At 38.8% G+C, this 18707-nt stretch overlaps 1 protein-coding gene across 1 annotated transcript in view; it reads right to left on the bottom strand.

The window, feature by feature from the left end:
• The window catches only part of Rab2a (RAB2A, member RAS oncogene family), a 64080-nt gene that overhangs the window by 15739 nt on the left and 29634 nt on the right, over positions 1 to 18707 (bottom strand). Inside the window, exons 4-6 of the mRNA XM_055603530.1 lie at positions 16702 to 16784; positions 16170 to 16262; positions 7392 to 7503 (exon numbers count right to left, since the gene is read on the bottom strand). Of these exons, the coding sequence (XP_055459505.1) occupies positions 7392 to 7503; positions 16170 to 16262; positions 16702 to 16784 (288 nt within the window). The remainder of the gene's footprint in view (positions 1 to 7391; positions 7504 to 16169; positions 16263 to 16701; positions 16785 to 18707) is intronic.

Below are 18707 nucleotides of genomic sequence, written 5' to 3'. Positions count from 1 at the left end.
TAACTCTTAACCCCTTAAAGGAAATCCTAACCAGACCTTGGTTTCTACTTACATCACAGAAGCCAGATCTTTGCTAAAATATATAAAAAGAAATAAAGGGTCCACTTTTAAAGACCAACAACATACCACTGGGATTTACCAAATGCATAATCATGTAGCCTTAATTTTCTAAAAGGAACTCATAGTCAGATGATCCACCGATTAGAATATAGGCATGTTTGTGAATCACTATCTTTTAACATACTTATCTTTAAATAAATCACACATGTTAAAAGACGATACATATGTGAAATATTTACTCATTTGATTGTTTACACAGCTGGGACTTTGAGCACAGGGTCTCAAAAAACGATAGGAAAATGTTCTAACCCTGAGATATATACCCTTGACCGCTAATGGTTTTACTCTCCCTGCAACATGACAGGACTGTTTTGTCAGCTTCAGTCTGATCTACCAAAATGAGCTATTGGATAAAAGTGTGTGGCTTTAAGATGGCTTTTACTTAATGATATAATTAATTGTGCTTAAAAATCTGACATGTATGGGGGTAGGGATAGGGGGCTGGAGAGATGGCTCAGCAGTTAAGAGCAATTGTTCTTGCAGAGGACCTGGACATGGTTCCAGTACCCATTAGGAAGCTCAAACCACCTGTAACTCCAGTACCAAACAGGCATGTGGCGAACATACATACATGCAGGCAAAGCATTACACACGTAAAAATTTAAAAATCTAAAACTAAAAAAAATTTTCATGTCGACACTGAATGAACAGTTAGCTGTTTTACCTCCCAACCACGTCTTGCTTATGCCATACTTACTGTCTTTTTGTTTTTATGGACATTAGTCTAACATCTTCAATTACTTCTGAGAGAGTGTAAACATAATACAAGCCTGAACATTAACCCCATTATATTAGATGCATTGTAAACACATTTAAGAGGGAGTGGGCGATAGAAAAATGTGCTTTTTTTTTTTTTGATGGAAAGGTCATATAAAACCTCCTAAGTATTATGCCTAACACAACCTTATTAACTTATTTATTAACATGAAAAATAAATTCAGTATTCAAGAATTCCTAAAGTATAATTTAATCTTTATAGTTTACTATAAAACTTTATAAAGTACTACACTTAATTAAAGTTGGTTATTACTGTATTTTACAAAGATTTATTTATATTTTGTGTTTAAGTACTTTGCCCGTGTATGTTCCACAAGTGTGTAGGTGTTCGCTGAGGCCAGAAGATGGCATCGGCTCCCCTATACCTAACTTCACAGATGACTAAAACACCACGTGGGTATTGATCTGAACCCAAGTCCTCTGAAAGTGCAGCAAGTGCTGATAACTATCAAGTGACCTCTCCAGGAACAAAGTTGTTTTTGTTGTTGTTTTGTTTTAAACCAACCTTTTAATTTTGACATAACTGTCAACTGGTATGCAAGTTATAAAGTAATATAGTCACCTAATATGACTTTTCCCTAGTTTTCCCAATGGTGACTTCCTAGAAAACTATATTACACTGTTACAAATGAAATAGCAAAATTAAATAAGATAAAAAAAGATGATTACTATAGCACTCTATGGTGGTTGAACAAGAATAGTCGGGTATGCTTATATATTTGAATGCTTAGGCACCAGGTAGAACTCTTTGATAGGATTGGAAAGATTAGGATATGTGGCCTTGTTGGGAAGAAACTGTGTCACTTGGGGTAGGTTTTGAGGTTTCAAAAGCCCATACCAGGCTCAGTCTCTTTCTCTTCTGCTGCCTGCAGTTCAGGAAGTAGAACTCTAAGCTACTTCTCCAGCACCATGCCTGTCTGCATGCCTGCCATGCTATGCTTTCCACCATCATGATAATGGACTAAATCTCAGAAACTGCAAGCCAGTTCCCATTAAATGTTGTCTTGGTCATGGTATCTCTTCACAGCAACAGACGAGTGACTAAGATAGACTCTTAAGTGTTGTCTTTTTATAGTCTCATGCACTTCTTCCATGAAATACCCTTCTGGTTGCTGGCAGTGACCCGTCTGTTCTACGGACTCTAATTTCATTACCTTAAGGAAGGGGGAAGAAGGACTCACAGAGTAGACAAGTAGGCATAGTGTTTGATTACAGTGAGCCTGGTTATCTAGAGGTTCATCCAGTATTTTCATATGGCAACAGTTTTTCCCGTTTTACTTTTTAGTAAGGACGTTTCTTTAGACCCAAAGGTGCTAGCTTATTTCTAGCTTAGAACTATTATGAATAAAGCTGTTATGAATATTGGTCTAGAGGTTGCTGTGCCCATGAGTATAACTGCTAAGTTGCTTGATAGCTCCATTTTATTGTAGACTGATAAGTTATCTTACCAGCCAGTTTGAGTGATCTGGCATCTCCACTCCCTACCAGCATTTGGTGCCAGCCATTCTCTCTCATTTGGGCTATTTTGATAGATATGTCATGCTCTCTCCTTAAGGAGTTGTTTGAGACAAGCTCACACTATGGAGCACTAGCAGGCCTGAAACTCATGATGTAGACCAATCTCAGAGATCTGTCTGCCTCTGCCTCACCACTTACACTAGGCCAAAAAAAAATCTTCTACTATGCCAGCCCCTTTAAAAATCTTTCTTTTGAAATTGTGTCTCTCCAAAATTACCCAGACTGATTGTTACCCAGCCTCCCAAGTAGCTGGAATTATAAGAACATACCACAATGCCCAGCACCCCTGCTTTCTAATATATTGTTTCTGGCATGTCTCTATAAAATCTTAAGTACAGCACTAGATACACATACATACTACACATCTGTAAGTAACTACTGTCTACTAGTGCTTTCACTTTACCAAACTGAGTCAAGTTCAGAAACCTTACTTCCCATCATGTCCCTTCATTATCTATGGTTTAGAACATTTTCCTTTGCCTAACTACATTGAGCAAGGTTGCTTCACTCATCAGGCATACTTTCTAACACTCAACAGTGTGTCAGTCATTTTTATTATGTTTTTCTGTCATTACAATGCACTGAGAGATAAATATATATGCTTATATATTTATCATTTCATTTTCTATAAACATTCTTCTATGGTAGCCCTGCAGTTGACAAATTTAGACAATACCTTGATTTTTTTTCTTTTTTCCTGAAAGACATTTGTGGTGGGTACAGGATTCTAGGTTAACAATTCTTTGCTTTCAGCTCTTAAAAAAAAAAAAAAATGTGCCATTTTCTTCTGGTTCCCAAGATTTCTTTTGAAAAATTCTTATGTGTGTGAGTGTTTTCCCTGTATATATGTATGTATGTATGTATGCACACATATGTGCAATACTCATATAAAGGCCAGATAAAGGAGTGGGAAACCCCTACAACTGGAGTTAGATTATTGTGAGCTGTCACATAAATGCATGGAACTGAACCCAGACCTCTGTAAGTGCTCATAAGAATGGACCCATCTCCAAGCTTGTCTCCTGGTTTCTAATGAGAAAGCTGTCATTTAAATTGCCATGTCCCATACTTCAACCTCCCCCTCATTGCTTTAAAGTTTTCTTTTTCTTCCACTTTCAGAAGTTTGACCATATACAGCCTTTCTTTGCTATGGATTTATTTGGTGTTATTCTGTTTGGGTTGGCTCAGCTTGAATCTGTATGTACCCTCCCTCTGATCCTCACAATCTGTGAAGCTTTCAGTCATTTTTTGTTTGTTTGAGTATCTTATTCAGAAACATATTCTTTTCCTTCTTCTTCTAGGTCTAATAATACAAAATGACTTTTGTTATAATCCCACAAGTCTATTTGGTACTATTAATTCTCCCAACCCAGCCTATTTTTTCCTGCATTTCAGAAGGCGCTTTAAAATTTTTTGGTGGGGAAGCTAGGGATCAAACCAAGTGTTTGATTTATACTAAGCAAATGCTTCACCACTGAGCGGCATACCCCTAGTTTATTGCTGTAGTTTAAACTGGGTAATTTCTATTGTTCTAAAACTTAAAAAAAATTATTTTGTGTTATGTATAGGTGCTTTGCCTACTTGTGTGCCTGTGCACATGCACGCATTGTCTACAAAGGCCAGACGGGAGCAGCACATTCCCTGGAACTGGAGTTAAAAGAAAGCTAGCTGCCGTGTGGGTGTTGGGAATTGAACATCGATCTTCTCGAAGAGCAGCAAGTACTTGTAAATCCCTATGAGCCATCTTCCCAGCACCAGATTCTATTGTTTATCATGTCACTTGCTATTTCTTTTCTTAGTCACCTCTCAGCAGACTTACTAATATCAGTATTTATAGCTCTAAGTTCTAAAATTTCTTTATAATTTTTGGTGGACATGCTTCAGGTTTACTTACATAAACAGCACAGGAGGACCCTGGTCTCACGCAGTTACCAAACAGTCCTAGAGTCACACCAGTCCTCTACCCTGTATGGAGTCTTCATGTGGCTGAGCCTAAGCTTGAGCTGGAGTCGTGGTGAGAGTTGAGACTGCCTTTTGGTTTCACGTGAGTGATGAAGACATGCTGACTGAGCTTAAGCACCTCTGTGGGCTTTAGGAAGGCACAGATCTCATGACCTCATTGGCCTGTACCTTCTTTAGTTGTTCCTTCTGGCAGCCCTTGGTATATGCATGTTCCTCAGAAACTCAGGGTCTATTCCCTTAAAGAGTGCCAAAGTTTCATGACTGGGGTTTATGTGATGCTACTGTATGTGCTACAGTTCTTGAATTTGGCCATATCTGCTTCATGACCTGCTTCCATTTAAGACATTTCACCTCAGTAATTGTAGTATCTTTTCCATTTCAGTGGTCTTTTTTTTTTTTTTTTCAAGACAGGATTTCTCTGTGTAGTCTTGGCTGTCCAGGAACTCACTCTGTAGATTAAGTTGGCCTCAAACTCACAGTGATCTACCTGCCTCTGCCTCCCCAGTGCTGGAATTAAAGGTGCGTGTCACCGCCATCACCTGGCTCTCAGTGGTCTTTTGCTTGTGTTTCTGGGAGGGTCTTACTCTGTACCCTAGGCTACCTTGGAACTTAACTGGCCACACTGGCCTTGAAATCACAAGAATCTTATCTCTGCCTCCCAAGCACTGGAATCACAGGTGTGTAAGCCATCACACGCACCTCTTCTCATCCAGTGTGAGCTTCCTGGTGTAGGTATGCAGGGAGTCTTCACTGGAAGTCAGACATTTTGAGGGTCACACTGTGAGACTCTAGGCTGCAGTTAGCCAACTGCTCTGTGGGCTTCCTCTGACACTTCTCTAAGTGGGATGTGTGCTACTATTTCTTTACTGCTAAGTAATAATGGGAAAATCTTAGTCTAGTGGTGGATATGGGCCCTCTTCTCCAAAGATCTATTTATTTATGCATTTTATGTATATGAGTGTCTGCAGGTACATCTGTATGACAGAGGAAGTATCAGATCCCATGGGACTAGTTACAGATGATTGTGAGCGGCCATGTCAGTGCTGGGAATCAAATTCAGGACCTCTGGAAGAGCAGCCAGTGCTTTCAATCACTAAATCTCTCTAGACTTACTTGTTTTGTTTTTTGACTTAAGGATTCACTGTGTAGACAGGCTGGTCTGAAACTCACCATGGTCCGAGTCGTTCCCTAAGAACTGATACTATAGGTGTGTGTCACCACAAGCTTCTGTTTCTCCCTCTCCTGTTCTTTCTTGGTGGTACTGAGATCTAGGCCACTTATGCAAGTCAGGCAAGCACTTTATCATACCCCAACCTGGAACAGCACGCTAAGACCCAAGATCCCCTAAGAGCTCTTTCTCTCTCTGCCATATCTATGGGCCTCTTTCCTGATACTCTGGCTTTCTTTTAGTTGTACTTGGCAACAGGAAAAGTTAATCTAGTCTATCTTCTCAGCAGCAGAAGTTAGCTACCAGGCTAGTCTCAAATTCATAGTCATCCTACTTGAGTCAGTGTCCTGAGTGCTGGATTATAGGCATTTGTCACTATGCCCCACTCCATTCCACCCTTGTTAGGTAACAGTAATAGTCGCCATCTTAAAGTACTTCAACATAATATATTTAGCTTTAGGGAGGCAAACTGTTAAGTAAAATACTATTTTCTTATAAGGCAAATTCTTGCTCAAATGAAATCTAAACAATTGGTTTATAAATAAATAAATAAATAGATAGATAGATAGATAGATAAATTTGAATGTGTGTGTATGTATGTATGTATGTATGTATGTATATATATATATATATATGAGAGAGACAGATGCTTATCTACTCCAGAAACACAGCATTTCATTCAAATACTCAACCAAAAGGACAACAGCAATTTACTGCTTACAAATAAACTGCTATTTGTTAAGGAAAACACACACACACACGAGACAGAATTAGAAGTCTAAACTTTTCCCATGAATTGAAGCCTTGTTATTTGACCTCACAGTATGAGTCTTCATTAATGCCTCAAATGTCTTGAAACCCACCCCACCAGAGACTGGCCTATGATCCAACTGCAGCACCACCAGTAGAGGAGAGGCTCTCTGCAACAATTTCATACATTTGCGTGTGCATTTCTCCTTGGAGACAGACAAAAGGGTGGAAGGTATTTCTCACTGGGTGTTCTGTGTGAAGGGAAATGTATGTTATCAAGCTGTAATTACTGCTACTAACAAGCACTAGTTAGTGCCGTAGGAAATGCATTTAGAATCATCCCAGGGTACCTCATCAAGTATAGATAAGTGTAAATTACCAAGGAAGACTTCTTCATTGAATAAGATAGTGACACAAAATTATTACAGTTAATTTTTGAATTCAAGGGTTAATGAGAAGAGCACCAAGGATTAGCTTAATATTTACTAATAAGATACTACACGAAAAGCGCTATGCTAGCTAATGTACGGGGCCTTTTCCTCAGATAGACTTAAAACAATGAGTTCTTCCAGCCACTGTTTTCTAGGGTCCCTTTCAGTTATTTTTATAAGCTGTTCTCACCTAGGAGGAAGAAATTTATCATTACTTCAAGTAAACTGCTCTCTTAGCCTCATTTTCTCTTTTGATAAAATGTAAAATATAGTAAATTCTAGTCATGTACTAGTGTAGTATATCCAAATAATGTAGCATAAAAAAATGTGTTCATGAAACTTTAGGCTCATTAAATCAACAACAACAAAATGAGGTAATTTAATTTCCACCCATTACAGACAGCAGAATTCTTAGGCAATGATACTGCATACAGACAGACGTACTGACACATGCAGGCCACAGGGCTTCAGAAGACAACACAAGAGATGGACAGGAAATATACATAATAAAGAATTAAAAAAAAAAAAAAGCAAGCTACTGTTTTATTTTATTACATTCAGCAACTACTAGAAACTCAACCTTACAGAATAAAGGGCAGTAAATACAGTGTTAAGGTCTATGGAGTACACCTGTAAGCAAATGGGTGCGGCCCTAACTTACTCACCTCCTCTACATTGGAAGCAGTCTTGGCAGAAGTTTCCATGAAGATAAGTCCATGCTCTCGTGCAAAAGCTTCACCTTCTTCTTTTTTCACTTCTCTCCTAGATTCTAAGTCACTGAACACAGGAGAGAAAGAGTTATATCAGTAACTAGCATGGCACAAATAGAGGAGTCAGTTGGCAGAAAATGCACCATGGGACTCAACATTATACTGACCATTTTTTCAGCAGTTTCATTCATAACAATTTGCTTTATTATTCAGGGTGTTATGAATGTCAAAATGTTTGAAATACACTGCCTACTTTCCAGTGACTAGAATTCCAGCAGAAAAATATTCCAAGTCTGAGTTCCAGAATGTTAAGATGCTTACAGCAGTAGCAGGAAGGCAGTTAGGGTAGAGCACCTCATCTTCAAAAACAGTAGGTTACCAAAGCAGAAAGTCACCTGGCTAAAAATAACAGTTTAAAAGAAGAGGACTAAGCCTATCTCCTCATCCACTGTCCACAGTTCCACATTTTATCTAAAAATGTGATAAAAAAAAAAAAAAAAAATCTGCCATCCAACTCCCCAGAGTTATAAGAAACTTCATAAACACCAAAGTGTTTGGAGCTGAAACATGGATTAGATTATCTTGATTTAATGCTCAGTTTCTTCTTAAAGCAAAACCACAGGGAGATGGATAGGGACATACAGAAGTCGACACTGTAAGGCAGTTAGTGTCCTTGCAGTTTTTTCATAAAGAACTGGATTAGTGCCGGGCAGAGTTTAAGCATGCTTTATTATAAAAGTTGAAAACCTTGATAATTACTGTTTATATAAATGCATTCATTTACATAACCTAGTATTTCTGTTTGTCTTTCACTCACCTAAAGCAAGAACAACGAGCAATCTAATGAAATCTTTTCTCACTTGAATTTTATTTTCAGTTAGATATTTTTCTCATACTAACAGAAAGCTGACTGAAGTACTAAAGCCTTATAAACCTTGCTGGGCATGGTGGCAAATACCTTTATGTTGGGCCGGACAGCAAAGGGACTGAGGGACTGACAGGAGCAAGAGTGGGGTTGAGGCATGTCCAACTCTTGTCCTGAGATTGGCAGGAGTAGGGCTTGCTCCCTCCCTGCCCTGGGGCTGCATGTCCCTGCTTATGCAGCACCCCAACCCTTGCCATCCTTGAGGAAGTCAAGCAGCCTGTGGCCAGGTTAAACCCTCTCTTCCCTTATAAGGTCATGTCTGGCAACACCTGAAATTCCTCCTCTTGCAAATAAGGCATTCCTAGCATCCTTAGCCCCAACAAATGATGTACACTCACCCCACAGCCCCTACTCAACTCCTAAAGGTTTATATAGCTTTTGCCCCACCCCAATTAAACAAGCTGTCTCACTGAGGCTGACTCCTTAGAAGTCTATTTCTCATGAGCGTGCCCATCACTGCCTGAGGTTTCTTTCACCCCTTGCTGTCCCCACTTCCTGCTTCCACTTTTCAGGATACAGGATCTGCCAGCTAGGATGGGATGGGTGGGGATTTGGAGCCAAAGGGTACCTGGAGTCCCAGCCTGGGTCACTACAAGTTCAAGGACAGCATGAGATCTCAGAGTGAGTTCTAGGCCAACTATAGAGACTTTGTGAGAAAAACAAAACAAAAACAACCAGACAACCCCCCTCCCCGTTCAACAACAAACCACAAAAATCTATATTGGTAAAATCAGTATATCTTCCAATTTTGTTCTCCATTGTCAAAGTTGCTATGGTTAGACTACAGTTTTCATATTTAAAAAAAAAATTAAATCAGATTGTGACTAACCCCCTTAAAATATACAAAACTTTGGTTGGTATTAGAATAACTTTTAAGATAAATCTTGAAAAAACTATCTTAAAAGTACTTAGCTTTCATAAACTAGATGGTGGCTCATGTGTGCATTCCCAGCATCTGGAGGTTGGAGGGAGGAATGTAAGAGTCATCCTTGGCTACGAGTTTGAAGACAGCCTGAGATACATAAGACACAGTCTTTTCTTTTCCTTTTTTTCTTGAGACAGTGTTTCTCTGTGTAGCCTTGGCTGTCCTCTGGCCTCAAACTCAGAGATCTGCCTACCTCTGCCTCTCGAGTGATGGGATTGCAGGATTCGCCACCACCATCCAGTGAGATACAGCCTTAAGACTTTTTTTTTTTTTTTAAGTAGGAGTTTTCTGATTCTGAGAATGTGATCCCTATCTATTTTATCTATTTTCTCAGAAAATAGTTTTGTAGCTAGGCATGGTGGTAATCCTAGTAATGAACAGGCTGAGACAGGAGAGGGCCACTTTGAGGCCACAGGTACACAGTAAAGACCTGTTCTCAATCTTCCCAAACGAAACCACTAGCTTTTGATATCACTGTTGTCCTTTTTCTTTGCTTACACTGGTGTTTTTAAAGCAGGGTCTCACTGTGTAGCCTGAAGTAGCACAGACCTACCAGTGATCCTACAGTTTCACCCTTATATGGATTGGGCTCGCAAACTCACCCATCTTTTTAGTTTGATAAAACATATGATCTCCCGTAAAATATTAATTCACTCTGTTATAATCTCCCACTATTGCTACCACATCCCACAATTTTTCAGATTGTAGAGACAGAGATTTATTTGTGGAAATGGATAACAAAGCAATAGTTGCTACTAATAGCAATGCAGGAGGTGTGAATATCCTTTAGTGTTCATCTGTCTGTAAATTCACTCGCATTCCTTTTCGGAATGTGTGGCATTCTGAGTTCTCCTTTGAACTGGCCATATATCTAACTGGTTTCTTCACTAATTGATGAGATAAAAGCTTTAAATGCTTGTCATTAAGTGAGTTATTTTTTTACTTTTCTAAATAACATTATCTGCTCACAGTATTCATAGCCCTGAGGAACAAATGAATTCCATTTCTACCATTTAAAAACATTATTATTGGCAGGCCACTCCAGCCAGGAAAGCAGGCAGGCTAAATACTTATCTTCACCTTTCCCTCCTGCTCTCCAAATCCAATCAGCCAACCCCTAGCTCTGCAGCACACTACCTGCTGGAGGAATCCTTCCCTTCCACCTCCATCTCCAGTGACTCACACAGATCTTCCCCTACCAACTTCCCTCCCCCTGCTCTTGCCTTATCCCAGCCCCACCTCTAGCAGGCACTTCCTGGGAACCCTCAGGGTAGTCCAGCCAGAAAAGCTGACAGGCTAACTGCAGAGCTTGACCTCTCCTGAGCTCCTCCAACTCTAATTCCCAAGTCACACATCGACTGTGTGACAGACCACCTGCTTCAGCTTCTCCTCAATTGTTATCCCTTTCTCCAGTGGATTACACAGCTCTTCTCCTCTAAACTTCCCTCCCCTCACCCACTGCTTTACATAAGCCCCCAACTCCAGAAGGCACTCCCTAGGAACCCAAAGGCCAGCTAGCTGCAGATCTTCACCTCTCCTTGCATTCCTCAAATTCTAACCCTTAGCTTAGTAGCTGACAACCTGATATGGCTTCTCCTCACTTTCGGCTCCCATCCTCCGGGAACTACATAAGTCCTGGTGGAACACCCTGCTTTCCTTCCTCCTGTAGACCCCCTCAGCCCTCCTCTAGTCCATCCTCATTCCTAAGCATCTGTTCCCAACACTTAGAAACACATTTTACTTGGCACCTACAGTGGCCACATCCAGCAGGATCCCAGGAGAATTTTATACCAGGTAGCACACAGCTACCACACTCTCCTAGGAACCAGAAAGGGCAACAAACACCAAGGAACAAAACACTCACCCGATAAAGACAAGACCAGATATTAGCATCTAGAATTAAAATCTTCCCAAACACAGGAGCCTAGATCCCACACTAAAACTTAATCGACAATATTATGTCTTCCCTAGAGTCCAGCAACCCTACCACAGCAGGCTCTGAATATTCCAACACTGCTGAAGCACAAACAAAACAAACAAAAAACTTAAAACAGTCTTTATGAATATGACAGAAGTCTTTAAACAGGAAATGAATAAAGCCTATATGGAAATCAATGAAAACACAAACAAACAGTGGAGGAAGGAATTAAATAAAACTGCTCAAGAAATGAAAGTGGAAACATAATAAAGAAAACCCAAACTCAGGGAAATCTGGAAATGAAAAATTTAGGAACTTAAACAGGAAACTCCAAGACAATCCTCACCAACAGAATAAAAGAGATGGAAGAGACAGTCTCAGACATTGAAAACAGTAAGGAAGAAATTAATACTCTGGTCACAGAAGAAGAGGAAGAGGAAGAAGAGGAGGAGGAAGAGGAGGAAGAAGAGGAAGAAGAAGAAGAGGAGGAAGAAGAAGAGGAATAAGAAGAAGAAGAGGAAGAAGAAGAAGGAGAAGAGGAAGAAGAGGAAGAGGAGGAAGAGGAAGAGGAGGAAGAAGAGGAAGAAGAAGAAGAGGAAGAAGAAGAGGAAGAGGAAGAAGAGGAAGAAGAGGAAGAGGAAGAAGAAGAGGAAGAAGAGGAAGAAGAAGAAGAGGAGGAAGAAGAAGAGGAGGAAGAAGAGGAAGAAGAGGAAGAAGAAGAGGAAGAGGAGGAAGAGGAAGAAGAGGAAGAAGAAGAGGAAGAGGAAGAAGAAGAAGAAGAAGAGGAGAAAAAAAGATTCTGAAAATAATAGGAAGGGAAAGAAAAAGAAACACAATTCAAAGGTGCAGAACATATTTTCAACAAAATCATAGAGGAAAATTTCCCCAACTTAAAGAATGAGATGCTTAGGAAGGTACAAGAAGCATACATAACACCAAATAGGCTGGGCCAGAAAAGAGAGTGCCCTTGGCACATGTCTTAGTTAGGGTTTCCACTGCTGTGAAGGAACACCATAACCAAGGCAACTTTTATAAAGGCAAATATTTAATTTGGGCTGGCCTACAGTTTCAGAGGTTTAGTCCATTATCACCATGATGAGAAGCATGGCAGCATGCAGGCAGACATGGTGCTGCAGAAGGAGCTGTGAGTTCTGTATCTAGATCCTCAGGTGAGCAGAACTGTGTGCAACTGGGCCTGGGCTTAAGCATCTAAGACCTCAAAGCCTGCCCCTACATGGACACATGAGACCCCAGATTCTAGCCCAGACTACTACACCTAGCAAAACTTTCACTCACAATATAGATAAAATGAGACATTCCATGATAAAAATCAAATTTACTTAGTATCTATCTATAAATCCAGCCCTACAAAAGGTTCAAGAAAAAAGCCAATCTAATGAGGCTAACCACACCCAAGAAAACACAAACAAAATAATCCCAGATCAGGAAATCAAAAAAGGAGAAACACACACACCACAACAAAATAACAGGAATCAACAAACACTACTCATTAATATCTCTCAAAATGAATGGTGTCAATTCCCCAATAAAAAGACACAGACTAACAGAATGGATACAAAAACAGGAACCATCCATCTATGGTGTCTACGAGACACACCTTAACATCAAGCATAGACATCAACTCAGGGTGTAAGGATGAAAGATGATATTCTATGCAAATGGACCTACGAAGTAGGTTGGAGTAGCCTCTTTAGATTCTGACAAAATAGACTTCATCCAAAACTAATCAGAAGAGATAGGGAAGGACCTTACATACTCAAAGAAAAAAACCCACCATGAGAGAACTGCAATTCCTAACACCTATGCAGCAAATATGAGGCACCCAAGTTTGTAGAAGAAACACTGCTTCAGCTTAAATCACATGCTGACTATCACACACCGATAGTGGGAGACTTTAATTCCCACTTACACCAATAGGCAGGCCACTCAGACAAAATAAAGAGAAACACCGGAGATAAATGATGTTATAAACCAAATGGACCTAACAGACATTTACAGAACATTTCACCCAAACACAAAAGAATATACCTTCTTCTCAGCACCTCATGAAACTTTATCCAAAAGTGACCACATACTCAAACACAAACAAGTCTCAACAGAAAACTAAGGTAACATCCTGCATCCTCTGTGACCACCACAGATGAAAGCTGGATTTCAACAACAGAAAGCTTACAAACTCATGGAAACTGAATACCTCACTACTGAATTTAAAAAAAAAAAAAAAATCAAGGCAGAAATTTAAAAAGAAATTTAAAACCTCTAAGAAATGAATAAAAATGAAAACACAGAATACCCAAACTTGTGAGGCACAATGAAGGTAGTTCTAAGAGGTACGTTCATAGCACTAAGTACCTACATTAAAACAAAACAAAACAAAACAAAACAAAACTGAAGATCTCCTACTAGTAACACCTGAAAGCGCTAGAAGAAAAAGAAGAAATCACACCCTGAAGGAGTAAATGGCAACAACTCAGGGCTTAAATCAGTAACATAGGAACAATAACAAGTAAAAACAATACAAAGAATCAACAAAACAAAGAGTTGGTTTTTTGAGAAAATCATTAAGATTAAGTAACTAAATGAATATCAAAATTAATGTAATTAGAAATGAAAATGGGGACATAACAACAGATACCAAGGAAATTCAGAATCATAGGGACATACTTTAAAAACCTGTATTCCACCAAATTGAAAATCTAGAAGACATGAGTAATTTTTCAATACATAACACCGAAGTTAAATCAAGATTAGAAAAACAATTTAAAGAAACCTATAATCCCTAATATGACAGAACCAGTCATAAAAAAAAAAAAATCGACCAACCAAAAATGTCCAGGGCCAGAGATGGTTTTAGAATTTATTTCTGTCAGAGTTTCAAGGAAGAATTAATGCCAATACTCCTCAAATTATTCACCAAGTAGAAACAGAAAAAAACATTGCCAAATTTATTTTATGATTCCACAGTTATCCTGATACTCCAACTACATAAAGACATTAACAGAGACAATTACAGACCAATTTTCCTCATGAACATAGATGTAAAAATTTTCAACAAAATACATGCAAACCAAATCCAAGAACACATCAAAAAAAAAAAAAATCATCCACTATGATCAGGTAAGCTTCATCCAGAGATGCAGGGATGGGTCAATACACATAAACTGATGAATGTAATCTACCAGATGAACAACCAGATAGGCAAAAAACATGTGATCACCTCATTAAATGCAGAAAAAGCCTTTGACAAAATCCAACATCCCTTCAAGATAAAAGTCCTAGAGAGTGAGAGATAAAAGAGACATCTAAACACAATAAAGGCAGTTCACAGCAAGCCAAAAGCCAACATCAAATTAAATGGAAAGAAACTCAAAGCAATTCCACTAAAAACAGAAATAAAAGAAGGCCATCCGTTCTCTCCATACATAATACAGTACTTGAATCTTTACTGCTTAAAATTTTTTTTTATAATTTATTCATTTTTATATCCCAATTATAGCCCCCTCCCTCATCTCCTCCTGGTCTCATCCTCCTGCCCTCTCCCTTTATGTCCTTCTCCTAGTCTACTGACAGTGGGAGTACCCTACCATCTGACCCTATCTTATCAAGTCTCATCAGGACTAACTGGTTCCTCTTCTTTTGTGGCTTGGCAAGTGATCACTTTTCGAGGGGGTCAGGGTTAGGGTTAGGCAACCAAGTTCATGATAGAGGCAGCCCCTGCTCAGTACTTGAATCTCAGCCAGAAGGCAATCAATGGCATACAAATTGGAAAGGAACTAGTCAAAGTATCTTTATTGGTAAATGATATGATAATATACATAAGTGATCCCAAAAATTCCACTAGAAAACTCCTACAGCTGATAAAGTGGCTAGATACAAAATTAACTCACAAAAATCAGTAGCCTTCCTATACACAAATGTCAAATGGACTAAGAGAGAAATCAGGGAAACAACAACTTTCACAATAGTCTCTAATAATATAAAGTATCTTGGGGTAACTCTAACCAAGCAAGTGAAAGACTTGCATATTTACTGAACAATAATACTATTAGTGATTTAGCACTTACATATATATATAACTAATCTCTTATCGTATTAATAGTTCTGATGAATTAAAACGAGAACTATTTTCCTGAATTCTGTACAGATACATAATTCTATTGTTAAGTATTTAAAACAAATAGGATATATAAATACGAACACATGTAGTTTTCATGAACTTCTTGAAAACAGGGCCATGTTATATAATCATACTCTTCCTGCTTCAGCCTCTCAGATTACTGCTGTGTGCCACCATACCCAATTTAATTTGGATACTTAATAGTTACTTATCCTCTCAACAAATCGGTATTTTATTTTATTTATTTATTGAGGTAGGGTCTCACTATGTAAGTTCTGGGCGGTCTGGAACTCACTATGCGGACCAGGCTGGCCTAGACAGAATTCTCAGAGATCTGCCTGATTTTGTTGAGTGCTGGGATTAAAGGCAAGCAGACAAAACTTCCTTGGGCTGTTTTGAAAAATGTATGCCTTTGAACAAATTCTATTTTAAATAGTAATACATAATAACAACAGTAATAGTAAATTTTTGGGATCAGAGAGATGGTTCAGAGGTTAAGAGCAATTATCTGCTCTTTCCAAGGACTTGGTTCAATTTCTAGCATGAACCTGGCTCACAACAGCCAGGTCCAGGGTCTGATGCCCTCTCCTGACCTCCTTAGGGCACACACATGGTGCATGTAAATCCACTCAGGAAAAACACCTATACACATAAAATAAATTAACTAATAAGAAGCTAAAAATAATGGGAAGATCTAAAATATAGCTTAGGATTCGAATAAAAAGTCAGTAACTTTCATGCAGACAAATGTACAAGAAAAGCAGTCACAAATCGTAATTACAATGCTCACCATGAACACAAGTTAAGCTTTGAGTTAGCTCTTTTACCTTTTATTTCCAATAAGCATGATGACCATGTTGGAATTGGAATGCTGACGGGCATCTTCTAACCAGGTTGTCAAGTGGTTGAATGTGTCTCTCCTAAACACAGGTGGCATATGATTAGTTTTCAGTATTTCTCTTTGTAACACACAGTGAGCAGTCTGCACTCCTCTGGCATTAGCCACGTTAGCCACAGCCACGTTAGCCACAGCCACTCATACTATGAGAACCATAGTTAAAGCACAGTACTTGGGTTTAGCGCTCACTGTTATTTTAACATTTCAGTTAGAATAAACACAACTCTTAGCACAGTTTAGAAATTCCGATGACTATATAATAATAGCAAACTGATCATTCTGGGGTACTTACTTAAATAAGAAAGAACTGACCTGCAGATTTTGAGAATATTTAAATTTGATTTAAGATACAGTTTTAAGGGTGAGTAGCTACAGCTAAAGGCAACACAGTGTGGTTACTGATAACCACACGTGTTAAGAAAGTTTCCTTGTACTGAGTTGAAAAACTAACATATACTCACCTTGTAATATCATACACTAGTAAAGCCCCTGCCGCACCTCTGTAATAGGACCTTGTGATAGAGCGAAAGGACTCCTGCCCCGCCTGTGAAAAAAAATAAAAGGTTGAAGTTTCCTTTACAATGATATCCTTTCTACATTTTCATATTACACCTACAATGAGCATGAAAAAAAAAAAAAAAAAAAAGGCAGTTAGAAGCAGGGGAAAACTTAACCAGTCTTAGGAAAAAGTCAAATAATAACTACGGCTCCAATCACCAGGCTGCACAGGCTGCCATTCCCACTACCCTCCCACCCCCAGACAAGACCCCTAACTCTTTTTGGCAATTCCTGACAACCCAATTTACTGAATGGCTTCACAATACATGAATCATTATTAGAGCACAGAACGGACTCCTAGCAACTAAGCTCTGAAGACAAATTTGAAAGGAAGCAAATAACCCAGAGCCTCACATTTGAATTCAATAACCCACTCCCTGGGGCAGCTGTTGACACTAGAATAAATAAAACCCATTGTAAATAAATGATGAATGACATCTTTACGCCCACCATCTGCTGGTGGAAAGGTTGTCAGAAGGCCAAGGATGCAGATTTTATCAGTTATACCATAAACTGCAGTGGGCTTTCAACAGCCACAAGATGGAATTCTTTGAGCAATCATTTTATTATGAAAAACTGAAAAAAGGTCTGAATTGAATTTATATAATTTTTCTTCACACAATCAATTTCTCTGTATTTGATATATAATGCTTGTCAAGAGGCAAGCAGATGTAAAAGGCATCTTTATTTCTTGTGAAACTGGTACCAGAGACTAAGCCAAGTTCAGTAATTTTTCTATCTCATAGTAAACGGCTAAGCAAGGCTGGGGAAAGCTATGACTATAGAAATAATTTTTATTCCTAAAATATATTAACTTGAAAAATATTTAGATTTCCATGTTCTTAGTCCTAAATTTCTGATGTAAATATGAAGTCTTGCCATCATGCTCTGTTTTGTTCCAAAACTTAAGTCAGTATGTTCCAATATCTTTTCTTGTTGACCCGTTAAGAATATTCCCTGTGTTGAACGTCAACCACTCTCAGAGCCTAGAACTGGGTCTGGTATTCATATGGCACTCAGATGAAGCCTGCTGACTGAAAATGTATAACCAAGTGCCTTAGCCACAGGCACAAAATGTCAGTATTCCACTGCACCTAAGTGAACACATTTCTCATTCAATGACAATACTCCCAGATCTACGTTAACAAGCCCTCTCTAGGAGCCACTTAAAATGTCTTATGCTGAATGAGAGAACAAAAAAGCCACTGCACGGAAAAACAAACAAAAAACAACCTGTACAAACAGCCAGTTCTTTCACATAGTCTGAGGTAAAACAAAACAAAACAAAACAAAACAAAACAAAACAAAACAAAACAAAACAATTGGCAAATAAGCCAGCCATAGCAACTCATGCCTGGTATTCCAACACCTGGAAGGCAGAGGTAGGAGGATGGCTCTGAATTTAGGCTAGCCTGGGACATAAAAGTTCTAGGTTAGCCTGGGCTACATGAGACCATGTCTCAAACACAGCAACAACAAAAACCAAACCAAACACACACACACACACACACACACACACACACTCACACTCATAAAGCCAATTTCTTCCTACTGGTAACACCAATATTCTGAATATCTCTGATGTTTCTTTTGCTAATTTCCTTCCACCTATCTATTCACTTTCCATTTCCCTAGACAATGTTCAAACCCTTCAGGTTTTCACAAAGCTTAGGAACTTGTGGAGGACATTGCACACTTATCCTTTTCTCCTCACAAACCCAAAAGCACTTCCATGTAGTTTTGTCCTATCACTACTGATTCAATGAAATGAGCACAATGCTCAAATTCACTTTCTTCTTCAGTCCCTAAGTGTATTCACAGAAGACACTTTAATGTATAATTTTGATTGTTCCCAAACAGCCATCCATTCAACATTTTAGATTTGTGAGAGTTAGTATTACAGCAATAC

The sequence above is a fragment of the Psammomys obesus genome, unplaced genomic scaffold (assembly GCF_907164565.1).
Source record: "Psammomys obesus unplaced genomic scaffold, mPsaObe1.curated_primary_1811, whole genome shotgun sequence".
Lineage (NCBI taxonomy): Eukaryota > Metazoa > Chordata > Mammalia > Rodentia > Muridae > Psammomys > Psammomys obesus.
The sequence above is the reverse complement of the archived record's forward strand: the minus strand, read 5'-3'. Positions and strand labels throughout refer to the sequence as shown.